The 17,792-nt window shown below is 32.8% G+C and overlaps 1 protein-coding gene across 4 annotated transcripts in view; it reads left to right on the top strand.

The window, feature by feature from the left end:
• Window positions 1-17,792, top strand: part of RANBP17 (RAN binding protein 17) — a 328,652-nt gene that overhangs the window by 34,621 nt on the left and 276,239 nt on the right. For 3 of the 4 annotated variants that reach the window (XM_053226569.1, XM_027034320.2, XM_027034328.2), the window contains 4 exons: window positions 1,449-1,568; window positions 3,465-3,611; window positions 4,217-4,389; window positions 6,398-6,591. In XM_053226569.1, coding sequence (XP_053082544.1) covers window positions 1,449-1,568; window positions 3,465-3,611; window positions 4,217-4,389; window positions 6,398-6,591 — 634 coding nt within the window. The remainder of the gene's footprint in view (window positions 1-1,448; window positions 1,569-3,464; window positions 3,612-4,216; window positions 4,390-6,397; window positions 6,592-17,792) is intronic. The other variant, XM_027034339.2, reaches the window with a different exon arrangement.

Here is a 17,792-nt window from a genome sequence, read left to right as displayed (position 1 = left end):
GAACAACTGCTTTAAGAGAAAGTAACTAGCATTTATTGGGCATGACCTACTATAAGGTGCTTATCTCACCTCATCCTCAGAGGGGCCCTGCCGGGTAAGTGTTATTATCCTCACAATGTTGACAAGGAAACAGACCCATACTGGCTTAAAGGAATTTCTTTAGGGCAGCAAACTAAATAATGAAGCTGAGATTCAAACCCAGGTGTTTTTGGCCCCCAGACCCTGAGTATTGTTTTGTTTTTTGTTTTGTTTTGAGAGAGAGAGAGAGAGAAAGAGAGAGAGGCAGAGAGAGAGAGGAAGGGAGAGAATCTTAAGTAGGCTCCATGCCCAACATGGAGCCCAACGCAGGGCCTGATCCCACGACTGTGAGATCGTGACCTAAGCTGAAAACAAGAGTAGGACGCTCAACTGACTGAACAACCCAGGAGCCCCACCCTGGATATTTTTGATACACTAGTGGTTCCCAAACATTCTACACATCAAAATTGCCTGAGGAGTTTTTGGTTTTTCATTTGTTTAAAACAGTAAGGACTGTGGCCAACTAGAGAACATCTAAAAAGGCTGTCCTCTGATTCTTGTCCATGTTCTCACCTTTGTTAGGAGAGCCAGACATTATGTAAAGTCTCTTAATTGAAATATTTAAATATTTAGCCACTAATTCTATTTTTTTTTTTTTTGTTTTATAAAGTGGACAAACAAACATATGTAGACCAAAACAAAACTTATGAGGGCCGTTTGGCCTGAAAAGTTGCCAGTTTTGGGCCACTCACTTAATGATCAAACAGGCTTAAAATGGTCTTCAGTAGTAGAATTAAGGACCCAAGTAGTAAAATCCTCTGGTAAAGTATTAACTTTTGGAAGATAACTAGACCATTGATATTTTTTTGGAATTTTTGTAGAATATCTGATATTTCCAGCAGTATTCTCCAAATTGTGTCTCAAGATATTAATGGATGGTATGGGTAAGATGTACCATCACCAAATAAATTTGGGATATGCTGGATTAAGTAAAGTTACACCAAGTTACACTGAAGTAAAGTTCCCCCACTTACAGGATACCACAGTACAGAATGTACAGTATTTCTTAAACATACTCTACCACAAAACCATATTTTCATTTTGGTAGAACACCTGTTTTATTGGTTCATGAACAGAGGTGGGCATAAGAAGCAACTGGGAGCCTTTTGAGTATGTCCAAGTTGCTCTGGCATACATAGATGACAATATATTAAAAGAGAACACACACAAATAGAAATTTTAGTGGTGGAGTTAAAGGCTTATGGGTAGTGATGGTGATTGATGATGTGTAGCTTTCAGGGTTCCTAGATTCTATAATGCTTTTGTATCACAAAAATTAAAAAATATTTTTTATGTAAAGACTCGTGCTCCTTACATGTGGCCATAGTTACTTTTAAAATTGAAATGAATTTTGTTGTTCCTATTTTTAGGCACTTTCATGTTTAGTTCAGTTTGCTTCTACAAGAAGGTCCTTATTTAGCAGTCCTGAACGTGCCAAGTACCTTGGTAATTTAATTAAGGGAGTAAAAAGGATACTTGAAAACCCTCAGGTATTTATGAAGTAATTTAATTAATACTTAGTATATAGAAATACAGTTTTTCTGCTGAAAGGTGTGTAATAAACTCATGATTTGATTGATTCTGGAAGAAACATGAACTGTCATATCCATCTTCCCTTGATCTCATTTATAGTAGAAATGGACAGTTTTTAAAAATGGATGCTTTCCTGATACACTTCTGTGTTCTTCCTTTTTTATTTTTTTCCATTTTTTTTAGGTGAATAAGAATAGAAGGTATATATCTTATTATGCTTCTGCTTTACACCATTGTACTGCATTTCTTTGCTTGCTTGTACTTCTTAAATTACTAAAGTAATTAATTCGGAGTTATATCTACCTTCTGAAGACTTAATATAAATCTGAATGTTAATATTGGAGTAAGTGGCTTTAAATTTTGAAATTATGTCTTTTTGCCCTCTTGTGGACAAATAAGAGTTTGTAGATTTAAAAACCTTTCCTATACATTAACTGCAATGTTCATTTCAGAGAATTGCAAAGCCATTATTAATTAGTGATTTTGACTGCCTCGATAACATGTTTTGTTTTGCTTTTTATTTTGTCTTTGGTTTAACATATGGATTTTAAAATGTTAAATGATTTAAGGAGATTTATCTGTCTCTTAGTTACTAATAACTTTTGAGAGGACGTATAATATCTGTACATAAAGAAAATTTGCTTGCTAGCTAAGGAGCAATTGATTTTTTATGTCATTCTCAGGAGTATTTTAGTATTTTAGGTGTTATGCTATTATTTTATTTTTTCAATGATAGCGGAATTAAGAAATTTACATATTTTGTTGATAAATGGGATTTTACTAATGTATGTCAAAATTTTTAGTTGTTTAACTCACTGTCATCAATTAGTATGTGAAAGATAATATGGTAATATCAGATAATTGTTTTAATTGGTTTTCCAGCCTCCTCATGTTCATGTTTCATGTCTGTAAAAGTTGGCTTGAGTATTATATTATTTTAGAATTACAATCATGTAGTAAAAGATCTATTAGTATGAAGTATCTTTTTGTAATTTGTCCTTAATAATTAGATACTGTTTTATATTTTCTTGGAGCTCATATGAATGAAATTTCTTAGAAACTCTTTGAGTATTAAACATATACTCTTTGAAGTCTCTGTCATGCCAGCTACAATGCAAACAAAATGTTCAAACTTTTATAAAGATAACACTGGTGTCCTATCTTCAAGGAGCTCTCACAGACAACTGGGGGGCCTCTTTCTTGGTCTTCCTTTTTAACCTTTCCTTCTCTGAGGTTACCTCTGTGTCATATAGTACTTCTGTTAGACTTTCTGCCCTACGTTGTAATAATTGTTTTGAATGACTTTACTTAGGGACAAGGAGTTGCTTGAGGGCTCAATGCCTATAGGTACTCAATAAATATTTATTGAATTAAAAGAAATTTCTGTTGTGTGTGCACAAATACCATTTAAGTTCATCAGTTGGTATTGCTCTTTTCCAGGGTTTCAAGAACCCATTCTTAATTTTCATCTTAAATATTTTTCAAGTCTTCTACTGACTTGTGTTTAAGCCACAGTACACATACACGTGCACACACACAGACATGTACGCACACATGCACATTTTTTCTGTAATACACTGGGTTCCTAAACATGATTTAGTCATCACAGAGGAAAGCTTTTTCCAGATCCTCTACTTTGGATTCCTTATTTTAATCATTGATGCCAACATTAAATCCAACAGGAATCATTTGTTTTCTTTCATTAATGATGTACTCAGGTGACACAAAGTACCATATGTACCCATGAAAACCGGAAAACTTAATAAAATACTCTTGGAATTTTAGTGATAAGTCATTAGCTTGGTTTGTTTTTAAGTATTTTAAAAAGCCTTTCTTTTTGTCTCATAATTTAGGGTTTGTCTGATCCAGGTAATTATCATGAATTTTGCCGATTTTTAGCTCGTTTAAAGACAAATTATCAGCTGGGAGAATTAGTTATGGTGAAGGAATATCCTGAAGTTATCAGATTGATTGCTAACTTTACCATTACTAGCCTGCAGGTAAATAAAAACATATAATTGATGTTAAACAGTAGATACTTTTTAGAACAATTTCTTGGTAAGATTTGGTGGGGACTTTCAACATTTGTTAGAGTGCTTTGCTAAAAATACTTATTCCAGGGTTTTAGGTGAAAGTTCATTGTAACATTTTATAATAAATATTTAGAGGCTGAGTATCTACTAAAGAATGAGTTGAGAAGCTATAGTAAAATTTATGTGAAGAAATAAAAGCCGTTTTTTAAAGATTTTTTTTAGAAAATTCTTTTTATAAGTTGGGGGGAAGCTTTAAAACCACATTTTCCACATGATATGAACTCAAAAATATTCATGGAAAGATTAGACGGAAGCATACCAACTTTTAATAGTGATCACCCTTGGGTGGTAGAATGAGAGATTATTGGTTTCTTCTTTATGCTTTTTTGCATTTATTTACAAAATTTGCTATGTTAATGATGATTGGTTATATGATCAGAATAGAAGTTAATTTTAAAGTCTGTGTTTAGTAATTTTGTTTAGAAAATCTGTGTTTAGTAATTCTGTCTTATTAATTCTTAATTCTAAGAAGATATGTCATTTTAAATAACGTTTGCTTTATTTCTTTGTAGCATTGGGAATTTGCTCCCAACAGTGTTCATTATTTATTAACTCTGTGGCAAAGGATGGTAGCATCAGTTCCTTTTGTGAAATCAACTGAGCCCCACTTATTAGACACTTATGCACCAGAAATCACGAAGGCCTTTATCACTTCTCGCTTGGAATCTGTTGCCATAGTTGTGAGGTATTGAAAACTAAATGTTTCTGTTGTATTTTTATCTTTTGCATCTTAGAATTTAAAAAATTTGAGGTATAATTTACCTAGTGTAAAATCACCCTTTTTAGTGAATAGGTCTATGAGTTCTGACACGTGCATATAGTTGTATAACTACCATTACAGTCAAGATAGAGACTAGTTTCATCACACCAGAAAGTTCTTCTGTGTCCCTTATAGTCAGTCCTTTCTCCACCCTCAGACTCTGGCACTGACTTATTTGTTCTGTTTTCCTATAGTTTTTGCCTTTTTAGAATGTTGTATAGATATAATATATAGCCTTTTAGTTCAGCTTCTTTCACTTGACATAATGTATTTGAGATTCCTGCATGTTGCATCAGGAGTTCTTAAAATTTATTGCTGAATGGTATTTCATTTCCTGGATATATCAGTTTGTTTATCCATTCACTTGTTGATGGACATTTGGGTTGTTTCCATTTTTGTCAATTATGAATAAAACAGCTGTAAACATTGCTGTGCAGGTTTTTGTGTGAACATAAGTTTTTATTTCTCTTGGGTAAATGTGTAGGTGGCAGATTTCTGGGTTGCATGGTGAGTGTGTGTTTTTCTTTATAAGAAACTGCCAAACTGTTTTGCAAAGTGGCATTCCCACCAGCAATGTATGAGAGACCTAATTGCCCTTTATTCTCATCGGCACTTGATATTGTCAATTTTTTTTTTTAATTTTAGTCATTTTAATAGGTGTGTAGTGGTACCTCATTTGGGGTTTAATTTGCATTCTCTTAATGACCAATATTATTTATCATTTGTATATATTATTTGGTAAAGCACCTGTTAAATTTGTTGCCCTTTTTTAAAATTGGGTTGTTTATTATATTGAGATTTAAGAGGTCTATATATGAGATCACAAATCTTTTTATTGTATGTGTTTTGTAAATATTATCTTTTAATCCATAGCTTGCCTTTTCATTTCCTTCACAGTCTTTCAAAGAAGTTTTAGAGTTAAGTGAAGTTCAATTCATCTTTTATTTTTTCTTTTACAAGTTTTATAGTTTTAGAATTTACATTTACTTCTGTGATCCATTTCGAGTTAATTTTTATATGAGATAGCTTGAAGTTATTTTTTGTTTTTTTGTTTTTTTTATGGGTGACCAATTATCCCAGCATCATTTGTGGAGAAGACTATCTCTTCTCCATTGTATTGCCTTTATATTGTTTTCAAAAATTAATTGACCACACGTGTGCTTTCTGGACTCTGTTCTCATTAATCTATATATTTTTCCTTCTGCCAATACCCTGTCTTGAATACAGTAGCCCTATAAGCTTTGAAATCAGGTAGTGTGAGTGTTTTACCTTGGTTTCCCTTTTTCAGTTGTTTTGGTTTTTTTACTTCCTTTGCTTTCCCATGTAAACTTTAGGATTATCTTGTATCTATAAAAAATCTTGCTGAGATTTTGATTAGGATTGCTTTAAATTTGTAGATTAACCTGGGGGAAGAATTGATACCTCGGCAGTATCACGTCTTTCAGTCAATAATCATGTTTATCTTTTAATTTATTTAGCTCTTTTGTGATTTCTTTGCTTAGTGTTGTGTTGTATTAAGCCTTCAGATTTTATATATGTTTAATTAGGTTTAATGAATTAGATTTTTTTCTGATTTCTTTGGAACATGCAGTTTTTTAAATGTCAAGTTCCAATTGTTCATTGCTAGTAATTAGTAATGTGGTTGAGTTTTGTATATTGACCCTGTTATGCTAGGACCTTGGTAAACTCATCTGTAAGTAATTGTAGCTTTTTTTATGGTTTCTTTGGGATTTTTCATGTGTACAATCATGTCGTCTTCGAACATAGGTATTTTATCTCTTACTTTCCAATCCATTTGTCTTCTTTTTCTTTATCCATGATGGAATTTTTGTTTAACATAAAGTTTATTTGTAGTGAATAGAAGCTTATCACATTTAAAAAATGTATGTCATATCCTAATGTTGGCTGTGAACCTGTTCTTATATATTTGCAGAGATAATTTAGATGATCCACTGGATGACACTGCTACTGTGTTTCAGCAGCTCGAACAGTTGTGCACTGTCAGCAGATGTGAATATGAAAAGACGTGCACTCTCCTTGTACAGTTGTTTGACCAAAATGCGCAGAATTACCAAAAGCTTCTTCATTCAGCTTCTGGGATAACTGTGGACATGGCAATTCAGGAAGGTCAGTAAACTTTGTATGACTATATATGGTATTATGTTGAATTTTAAGTAGCTTCATTAATCACTTTAATACTTTTACTGCAAATTATTTTTATGTATTTCCCCCAATTCCTCGTCCTCTAATAAGCCATTAATTTTGTTAGCCTTCTGGGTATTTTGGTTGCCTGGTGGTTAATTTTCAGTTCTCATTTATAAGATACATGGGAAGTATTTCTCTGGAATCGGTATCAAGGAAAGCTGATAATGGTATTTGAGTAGAGTTCATTAACTTGTAACTATCTTTTAACTAATCATGTTTTCTTCTTTGCTACAGTTGACTGCAAATTCAAAGCCCAATTTCATCCAATAAAAAATTGTATAAGACCTCATTATGGTTTTGCATTTGTGTATTATACTTCACTATGGCTTTAGTTTACTATTACATTTGAATCCTCACTTTCCTCATTATTTTTCTTTAATGCTTTATTGAAGGAGGGTTTATTTATTTCTGAATGTCCCTTTAAATCCTTTCAGGAACATTGCAGGGAATAAAATTAAATAAATATATTTTTCACATTTTTAAAAAATGAAATGAATATGAGAATGGAACTGACTTTATCCATTTCTAAAAGAAGACACTTTAATTATGGTTCCAGAATGTTTTTCTTTTATGTTTTTTTCCTTTTATTGTTTCGGGAAGTGAGTGGTAAGGGATGATAGACTCCGTGATTTCCTATCTAAACTCTTTTCAAAACATTGTTTAAAAGATTATCTTTTACTTTTATATAATGTCTTAAAATGTCTTTTATTATCTGTTTTTGTTTTTGTGTTTGGAGTCACACATTAAAAAACTGCTGACGGGCTACATAGTGGAGTAGTTAACCTCTACTTCAAATAATCTCTCTTTTTAAGATCTCATTACTTATAAATTAAATTAAGGAGCAATATTTTTGCAGCATTTTAGTCTTTTCATGGTTGATTTCTTCCTTCAGAGTTTTCAAAATTATTAAATATTAAATACGTACAAAAGGCTGTGTATACATATTGAGACATGGTGCATAGCAATAATAAACAGCATCACACAGCGTAAAGAATAGGTCAGTATCAGTATCTTTGTTGTTCCCATTGTTTCTCTGTCCAAATCTATCCTTTCTTCCAGCAGAAAATACTTGGAATCTTGAATTTTGCATTTATCAATTAGTGCCTTTTGTTACTCATAGTAGTACTGTGTGTGTGTGTGTGTGTGTGTGTGTGTGTGTGTGTGTGTGTGTGTATGGGTGTATACAGACACATATGTGTGTGTATATATATATATATATATATATATATTCTGGAAATAATTCATGGTTTTGCAAATTTCTGAACCTTATACAACTGTATACAATGAAACTGCATTCTACAACTTACTTTATTTTTTTTCCTCAGTATTGCATTTATGAGGATTTGTATTGATGCTATGGCTGTAGTTCCTTGATTTGCACTGCCACTGTTCTGTTGTTTGAATATACCAAATTTATTTATGCATTTTCTTGTCAGTGGATATTTGTATTTTTTCTGCTTTTTGCTAATGGAATGAGTGCAGCTGTGTAAAGATTGTTATGTATATCCATTACATAGTTTCAGTAGAATGATGCCAAACTCGTTTACAGAGTGATTTTCTACTTTACTTCCCACCCACCCTCACATAGATCTTTGCCAACACCTCATAATGTTAGACTTAAAATTTTTACCAGACTAGTTCAGGTAATATACCTCATGGGTATTTTAGTTTTTTTCTCATAATTAATGAAGTTTAGTATTGTTTTATGTTTGTTGACTGGTATTTGTGTCATTATCAATGACACATATTTATGATTTTTGTTCATTTTTCTACTCACCATTTGGATTATTAGTTTATCTTTTACTGATTGAATTCTTTTTGTGTTTTTGATGCTAACCCTTTAGTGATTTGAATTGTAAATATTGTCCCCAAGTTTGTGATCTGCCTTTACATGTCACTTTAATGTATCTATTCTCTTAGTTATTTTTCATATCAAACTTTATTTTAATTAAATCACCTAATCTTTTTAAAGAGGTAATATGTCCCCATTATCCAGAAAAAATAAATTAAAATGTGTTTCTGTTTCAGTTCTATGATCTGTCCTCTTGTTCTTCACTCTATGTAGCAATTTTTACTAGTTTTGTGTATATTTTCAAAGTTTCTGCATGCATATACAAACAACTATGAATTTATAAATCTTATCCCTCTTTATTTACTTAGGATGTGGTATACACCCTTAGTGTTCTACTCTTGCTTTTTCTTTCATTTAACAGTGTACTTTATAGCTATTTTCAAATTTAGAGAATGCTTATTTTTTATAGATGCATAATATTTTATTCTTACTGTATCATTATTTAATCATTCTTTCTACCATTGAAAGTCATTAGAATTATTTTTCATCTCCAGCTATTAAAATTAATGCCATATAGATTAACCATGTATATATGTCATTTTATGTGTATACAAGTATATATAGAAGATAAATTCCCAGAGTAGAATTACTATTGGCTAAAAGGGTAAATATTTACAACTTTTATAGATATTGCCAAATTACTTTTGGAAAGGACTATGTCAATTTACTTGTCCACCAGCTAGCTATCTATGGGAGTGTTTCCATATTGCCTTCACAGGATAATTTTACCAGGCTTTTGAATTCTTAGCAATTCTATAGGTGAAAAATGGTGTCTTAGTATAATTTAATATTCTCATATCAGTTAGGCATTAAGTTTATTTAAGACTATTTAGTCTTATTTTTCTGTAATGACATGTTAATTTCTTTGCTGTTTTTTGGGTGTTGGTCCTTACTTTTCTTATTGATTTTTTTTTTATAAGAGCTCTTTGTATTTTAGAAAAATGAGCTCCTTGTCTGTGGTAAGAGTTGCAAATCTCTTTTTCTTTTCTTTTCTTTTCTTTTCTTTCTTTCTTTCTTTCTTTCTTTCTTTCTTTCTTTCTTTTTTTGAGTGTACAGTTTGATGAATTTAACAGTTATTCATAGCCATGTAACTATCACCACATTCAAAATAGAATTTCCTGCACTCCAAATAATTTCCTCATGCTCTTTGATCCCTTTCCCTGACTCTTGACATAGGAACCACTGGTTTCTGTAATTGTGGTTTGTCTCTTTTAAATTTTTGCATAAATGGAATCATACAGTAAGTAGTCTTTTGTGGTTGACTTTGCATAGCATAATGTTTTTGACATTCAAATATATTGTGTATATTAATATTTTGTTTCTTTTTATTGCTGCATAGTATTCCATAGTATAGTTCTATCTATAAAACTATAGTCTATCCACTGTGTGATGGACATTTGAGTTCCACTTTCAATTGGGAGGCTATTATGAATAATGGTGGTATGAACATTTGCAGACAAGTCTTTGTGTGTTTTTAAATTTTTATTTCTCTTGGGTAAATACCTAAGACAGATTGCTGGGTCATATGAGAAATGTATGTTTAATTATAGGATACTACTGGGGCGCCTGGGTGACTCAGTCGGTTGAGTGTCCGACTTTGGCTCAGGTCATGATCTCGCAGTTCGTGAGTTCAAGCCCCACATTGGGCTCTGTGCTGACAACTCAGAGCCTGGAACCTACTTCAGATTCTGTGTCTCCCTCTCTCTGCCCCTTCCCTGCTCATGCTATGAAATGAATGTCAAAATGAATAAATGTTAAAAAATGTTAAAAAAAAATATATAGGATACTACTATATTGTTGTACAAAGTACCATTTTCCATTCTCATTATTTTCTCTACATCTGCATCATGATTTGATAGTGTCTTCTTAACCTTAGCCATTCTACTGGGTGTCTAAAAGTGTATCATTATGGTTATAATTTGCATGTCCCTAATACTTAACAGTGGTGTGCTTTTTGGCCATTCATATATCTTCTCTTGTGCACTATTTGCTCACCTTTTTTGTCTATTTTTAAATTAGATTGTTCTTTTATATGTATTCTTATTGGAATTGTAGGACTGTTTTACATATTCTGTGTATAATTTCTTTTTCACATAAATGTTTGCAAGTATTTTTCTCTCTGTTGTTTCTCTTCAATTGTTTTTCAAAGAGCAGAAGTTTTAAATGTTGATGATCTACCTTTTCAATTGTTTCTTTCTGGCTTATGCTTCTTGTATTTACGAAATCCTGTGCAGTGCAAGTCACAGAGATGTTCTTCTGTATTTTCTTCTAGAGGTTTAATAGTTTTAGCTATTATGTTTAAATTCGTGAACTTCCTGGCATTAACTTTTGTGAATAGTGTGAGTTGGGGGTAAGGCCCCATCCCCAGCCCATACAATTATATAGTTGTTCTAGCACCATTTGCTGTAACAACTATCTTTTCCCCCACTGAATTATTGTAACACCTTTGTCAAAAATCCATTGGTTATAAAAGGCTAGGGTTTATTACTGGACTCTATTCTCTACCATTGATCAGTATGTCTGTCCTTATGTCAGTGTTATACTGTCTCGGTTACTGTAATTTTGTAAGTCTTGAAATCAGGTAATCTAACTGTCTCATTCTTCTGTCTCAAAATAGTTGTGTCTGTTCTCGATCTTTTGCCTTTCTTTATTAATTTTAGCATCAGCTTGTTAATTTCTTTAAAAAGTCTCACTAGAATTTGATTGGGATTGCCTCAATCTATGCATCAGTTGGGCCATCTTCACAATATTGAGTCTTCCAGTTTGTGGACATGGTCTGTTGCTCCACTTACATAGGTGTCCCTTAATTTTCTTTGCAATGTTTGATTGCTTTCAGCACACAGGTATTAAAAATGTTTCACTAAATTTATTCCTATATATTTTTGATGTGGTTGTAAATCTTATAATCATTCTCTGCTATTCTATACAACCAGAATTGATTTTTCTCTTTGTGTCCTATGACTTTGCTAAATTTACTTATTCCGATAGCTTTTTTGTAGATTCTTTTGGATTGTTATATAAGATCATGTCATCTGCAAATAAAGACAGTTTTATATCTTGTCTTCAAGCTTTTTATTTCTTTTTCTTGCCTTATTCCACTGGTTAGGACCTCTGGTACAATGTTGAATAAAAAGGGAAGAGTGGGTAGTCTGGCCTTGTTTCTGTTTGTACATCTAAAGCATTGAGCGTTTCACCATTGAGTACGATGTTATCTGTAGGTTTTAAAAAAGATGTTCATAATAATTTTGAGGAATTTCCCTTCTGTTCCTCTGGCTATTTATACTGAGTGGTGCATTGATTTTTTTTTTAATGCTTTTTATCCACCTATTCAAATGACCCATTTTTTTTTTTGCTTTTTTACTAATATAGTGAATTACATTGATTGATTTTTCTGTGTTAAGCCAGCTTTACATTCCCAAGGTAAATCCTACTTTGTTATTATATAATATAATGTTCCTTTATATAATGCTAGATTCCATTTGTAAACAATTTCTTATTTTACATTGATGTTCATGAACGATATTTATCTGTAGTTTTCTTTTCTTGTGATGACTTTGCCTGGTTTTGGTAACAGGGTAATACTAGCCTCATAAAATGAGTCAAGGAGCATTTCCTCTTCTTTCTTTATCTTCTGAAAGAGTTTGTGTACCATTAATATTATTTCTTTGTTAAAAGTGTGATAGAATTCACCAGCAAAGTCAGTGGGCCTAGAGGGTTTAGAATTACAAATTCAAATTTTTTAACTGATATAGGACTATTCAAATTTTCTAAGTGCCTAACTTAGTCATTTGTATCTTTCAAAGACTTTATCGTATTTTAAAATTTATTGTAATAAAGTTACTTTTTATATTCTGTTACTTTTTTTAACTTTATTAAAAAAGAGAGAGAGAGAGAGAACGAATGAATGTGAGTGGGGAACTGGCAGACGGGGAGAGAGAGAATCCCAAGCCGGCTCCATGCTATCAGCGTGGAGCCCAACATGGGCTCAGACTCATAAACCATGAGATTATGACCTGGGTGAAATCAAGAGCAGGTCACTTAACAGACTGAGCCACCCAGGCACCCCTGTTATTATTCTTTTACTGTCTGTAGGATCTGAAATGATTTTCCCTTCATTCTTTCTCTTTTAACGGAAGTATACTTAACATGCAGTGTTACTATTTTCAGGTGTACAACATAATGATTTGATATTTGTACATAATGTGACATGATCATCATAGTAAGTCTTAGTTAACATCTGTCACCATACATAGTTACAAAATTATTTTCTTCTTGTGATGAAAACTTTTAAGATCTGCCCTCTTAGCAGCTTCCCGATATGCAGTACAGTATTAACCATAGTCAACATGTTGTACATTGCATCCCGATGACTTAGTTTATAATTGGAATTTTTTATTTTTTGACCTTGTTTACCCATTTTACCCACACATCTCTCATTTTTGATAATGACAGTTGTTGCCTATTTTTCTTTCTCCCTTAGATATTTATCAATTTTGTTAATCTTTTCAAAGAACCAACTTTTAGTTTCGTTGATTTTCTTTATTGTTTGTTCAGTTTTTATTTCATAAGCTGTTTTAGTTTTATTATTGTCTGTTTTATACATTTGATTTTGTTTGGTCTCTCTCCACCCCCCCCACCCATTTTTAGATAAAAGGTTTCACATCTTTGAGTTTTAGATTTTTGTATTTTTCTTTTTTTTTTAATGTTTATTTATTTTTGAGACAGAGAGAGACACAGCATGAACAGGGGAGGGTCAGAGAGAGAGGGAGACACAGAATCTGAAACAGGCTCCGGGCTCCGAGCTGTCAGCACAGAGCCCGATGCGGGGCTCGAACCCACGGACCATGAGATCATGGTGAGATCATGACCTGGGCTGAAGTCGGACGCTCAACCGACTGAGCCACCCAGGCGCCCCTAGGTTTTTGTATTTTTCTAATAAAAACATTTAAAGTTATAAATGTCATTGTTAAGCATTGTTTTAGCTGCATCTCATGAATTTTGATGCTTTATTTTTGTAATCATTTAGTTAAAAATATTTTCCAATCTGTATTTCTTTATTAATGCATGGATTATTTGACAAGTGTATGCCTTTTATTTCCAAATATTTGGGGTTTTCTTAGTTGTCTTATTGTTACTGATTTCTAATTTAATTCTACCTTGGTCAAATACTATTTTCTGGGATTTCAAACCTTTTAAATTTATTGAGACTTTTTTTATGACCTAGCCAATAGTGTGTCCTGGTAAACATACCATGTACCCTTGAAAATAAGATGTACTTTACCATTTGGGATATCAATTTGTAAATAGAAATTAAGTCAAGATGGTTTCTAGTGTTGTTCAGATATTCTTTGTCTTTACTGATTTTTTGTTTTGTTTTGATCTGTTTCTATTTTTTATAGAGAGAGGTGGTATAATCTCCAAATATGATTGTGGAATTTGCTATACTACTTTTGTCAATTTTTGCTTCTATAGAAGTAAGACATCTATAAATATAGACATCTATAATTGTTTTGTCTTTTCTGTTAATTGATTCTTTAATCTTGAAATGTGTCTTATCAGATATTACCATAGCCAGTGCCTTCTTATGCTTTCCATTTACACGGTATATCCTTCTCCATCCATTTACTTTCAATCTGTCTGTGTCTTGATATTTAAAGTTCATCTCTCAGACAGTATATCGTTCTTCCTTTTTAAAAAACCTATTCTGACCATCTTGTCTTATAACTGGAGTGTTTAGTCCATTAACTAAATGGGGTGGAGGGGGTCTACCAACTCAACACCATGTGAACTAGTTCCTTAGAATGAGGTTCTTTATATCATACTGGTAGTCTAGTAAGGCTGCAAATCATGCGAGGTCTGACTTGAGAGTTTTTTCCTCCTCTCTACCTCATGTTAAAGTCAGGTCAGAAAAGTTTCTCTATTGTCTTTCTCTGTGAAGGGCAGGTTTTTTTCCCCTCCAGTTCCTTTTTTTTTTTTTTTTTTTTCACTAAGAGTGAGTTTCTTGTTGGACTCCTCACATTGGGCATACCCTAGGCTTTCCATTGGCCTTCAGGGAAAAATTCAAGTTCTCTAGTTGTTTCCATGCTTATGTCTCTAAATTTTAGCCCTCACATTTTTTGGCCTTTGAGTATTTATTTTACTTCATCAGCTCAGAAGTACATTTGGTGCCTTTGTGCAAATTAGACAAATACAGATGTAACATAGAGTGCACAGAATGGTGAGTAGCGCACAGGCTAAATTTTCATCCCTCCTTGTCTTTTTAGTTACGTATCTTTTTATAGCTGTGGTTGCCCTTTAAGCCTGTGTTGTAGTATTTTTAAAACTTTGTTTTTGTCTAATGACTCAATGCTATCCCATGTAGTATCTTTTCAGATTTGTTTTCTACATTAATTCAGATTATGTTATGTTATAATTTGGTTTGTGTTTGGCCAGCTACCAATAAAATCATATTTTTCTTTTTAGTTTATATCCCAAATAGTGTTTGCTTCTTTAATAGTAAAGAATTAGTAGTTTTCACTTCATTGTGGTCAGCTTGATGCTCTGAAAGGCTTTTCAGCTGCAAAACAGCTCCTGGATAAACTTTTTAATGCATTGCTGGGCTTGAAATAAGTTCATGAAGTTTTTGACGTTCCTTCTCCTCCCCTGTGCTGCTCTACACTCCTCTGTCCCCCCACCTCTTCTCATTATTTCTCTCTCTCAAAAAAAAAAAAAAAGAACTTTAACCAGAATGGAACTAGTCAATAGCAAACAAGGGCAAAAGGCAGTATTGCTTTCAAAGGCAAGTTATCAACAGCAGTGATTAAATTGGTGGCAAAGCCTTAGGCCACTAGCAAGGTAGGTGTACTGAACTTAAGATTCTTCTATTAAGTTGGACGCTTCAAAGGGGATAAAGTGGTCCCAAATTATTAGAGCCCGTTGGTTTCCAGCAAAATAGTAAATTAAAATCTTCTCTGACAAATAGCAACCATAATTTAGGGCCTCGAGAATCCTGCAGATTAAGATCAACCAAATGAGTGTTCATAATTTAAAAAATAGTGAGCACACAAATAATGAAACAAGACATCATGAATGAGCATTGAGAGAAACAATAAATTGTATATTCGATTTGGACCTCCCAGAGGACTTAAGATATTATAATTGGATAGGAATGTAAAATAATTCTGTATGAAATGTGTAAAGAAATAAAAAAAAACAGAATCACAATGAGCAAAAAAGAATATGAAAAATGACCAGACAGACTGAAGAAGACTCAAGTAAAATCTTTATTATTGAAGACAAATTTTTGTGACCTGAAATTTAATGAATGTATTGAGCAGTAAGTTAGATCTAGCTGAGAAAAGAATTCTCAAATTGGCAGTTAGGTTTGAAGAAATTTTCAAGAAAGTGGAGAAACCAGGAAAGTGAGAAAATTAAAAGAGAAATTAAAGGATGGGATGAAAGTTCAGGATATCAAATTCAGTCCCAGAAAAACAGAATAGAGAAAATGGAACAGAGGCAATAACTGAAGATACTCTGTCTGAGAGTTTTTCTGAATGAAGACATGAATCCACCAGTATAGCAAAGCCAACGTTTATCAGCCAAAACCAAAAAACAGCATTTTAGTCAGACTACATAGTCCCAAAGACAGAAAATCTCAAAAGCTGCTTGGAAAGTATGAAATAGACTGATAAACTCACTTCTCAACAGTAAAAATGTAAGCCAGAAGATGGTAGAATATTTTTTAAAAATTGTGCCAAAATAACAACAATCCTATAATTACATGTTAGCTGAAGTATCTTTCAAGAACAAGGATGAACAAAAGACATTTTCTACCAGTAGAAAACCAGAAATTTTTTCTACCAGTAAATCTTTGCTGAAGTACTTCATTAAAAGTTTTCATCAGCAAAATGAAAAAGTAACCTACACAATGGGAGAAAGTGTTTGCAAACATGTATCTGATGAAAGGTTAATATCCAAAATATGTAAAGAACTAATATAACTCAGCAACAACAGGTACATCAAAAGGTATTCAGCATCACTAAACATCAGGGAAAAGCAAATCAATGAGAGGCCACCTCACACCTGTTAGAATGGCTTTTATACAAAAGACAAGAGAAAACAAGTGTTGACAAAGATGTGAAGAAAAGGCAACCATTGTACACTGTCAGTGGGAATGTAAATTGGTGCAGCCACTATGGAAAACAGATGGTAGTTCTCAAAAAATTAAAGATCAAGCTACGATATGATCCAGCAGTTCTACTTCTGTGTATTTACTCAAAGAAAACAAAAACACTAACTTGAAAAGATAATCTACACCCCTGTGTCTATTGCAGCTTTGTTTATGGTAGCCAGGACATGAAAGCAATCTAAATGTCCATTGATGGATGAATGGAGAAAAACTGTGGGGTGTGTGTGTGTGTGTGTGTGTGTGTGTGTGTGTGTGTGTATGTATATGTATAAAATGGAATATTATTCAGCCATAAAAAGGAAAGAAATCTTGTTTGTGACAGCAAAGATGGATCTTGAGGGCATTATGCTAAATGAAATAAGTCAGAGAAAGATTAATAGCCATATGATCGCACTTATACATAGAATCTGGAGGTAAAACAACAAAAAACTGAACTTATAGATACAGAGAACAGAGTGGTGATTGTCAGAGGAGGGAATGGGGAGTGGGCAAAATGGGTAAAGGTGGTCAAAAGATAGAAACTTGCAGTTAAAAAATAAATGTCGTGGGGATGTAATGGACAGCATGATGACTATAGTTAATAGTGCTGTATAGTTAATAGTACTTGCAAGTTTTGGGGCCAGTAAATCTTTAAAGTCCTCACCATAAAAAAAAGTTGGTGACTATGTGAGGTGATGGATGTTAACTAGACTTACTGTGGTAATCATTTCCTAATATATATAAATATCAAATCATATGTTTTATACTTGTAACTGATATGTCAATTGTATCTCAGTTTTTAAAAGTTGAGCAGGTTATTTGTATATAAAGCAAGTCTTAACAAATTTCGGTCACATAGCATCAGAGTCCACATTGTTACTAACTTGCAATTAAAACTAATGGTGAAAATAATAATAAACGAACTCTATACACTTGGGTATCTTCTAAGGCACATGAGATACCATGTTACTCCCAGTAAATTGGCAAAAGTAGCAAATCATATAGGAGAATGTAGATCAAAGGGAATTCTTATATACTTGTGATAGGAGTATAAAATAAATCAATCGGAAATGAATGGAAATCAATTTGGTGTTATTTTGCTAAGTGGAACATTTGAATCCCTGC

This window comes from Acinonyx jubatus, chromosome A1, assembly GCF_027475565.1.
Source record: "Acinonyx jubatus isolate Ajub_Pintada_27869175 chromosome A1, VMU_Ajub_asm_v1.0, whole genome shotgun sequence".
NCBI classification, from domain to species: domain Eukaryota; kingdom Metazoa; phylum Chordata; class Mammalia; order Carnivora; family Felidae; genus Acinonyx; species Acinonyx jubatus.
This window is presented reverse-complemented; position numbering and strand designations above follow the sequence as displayed.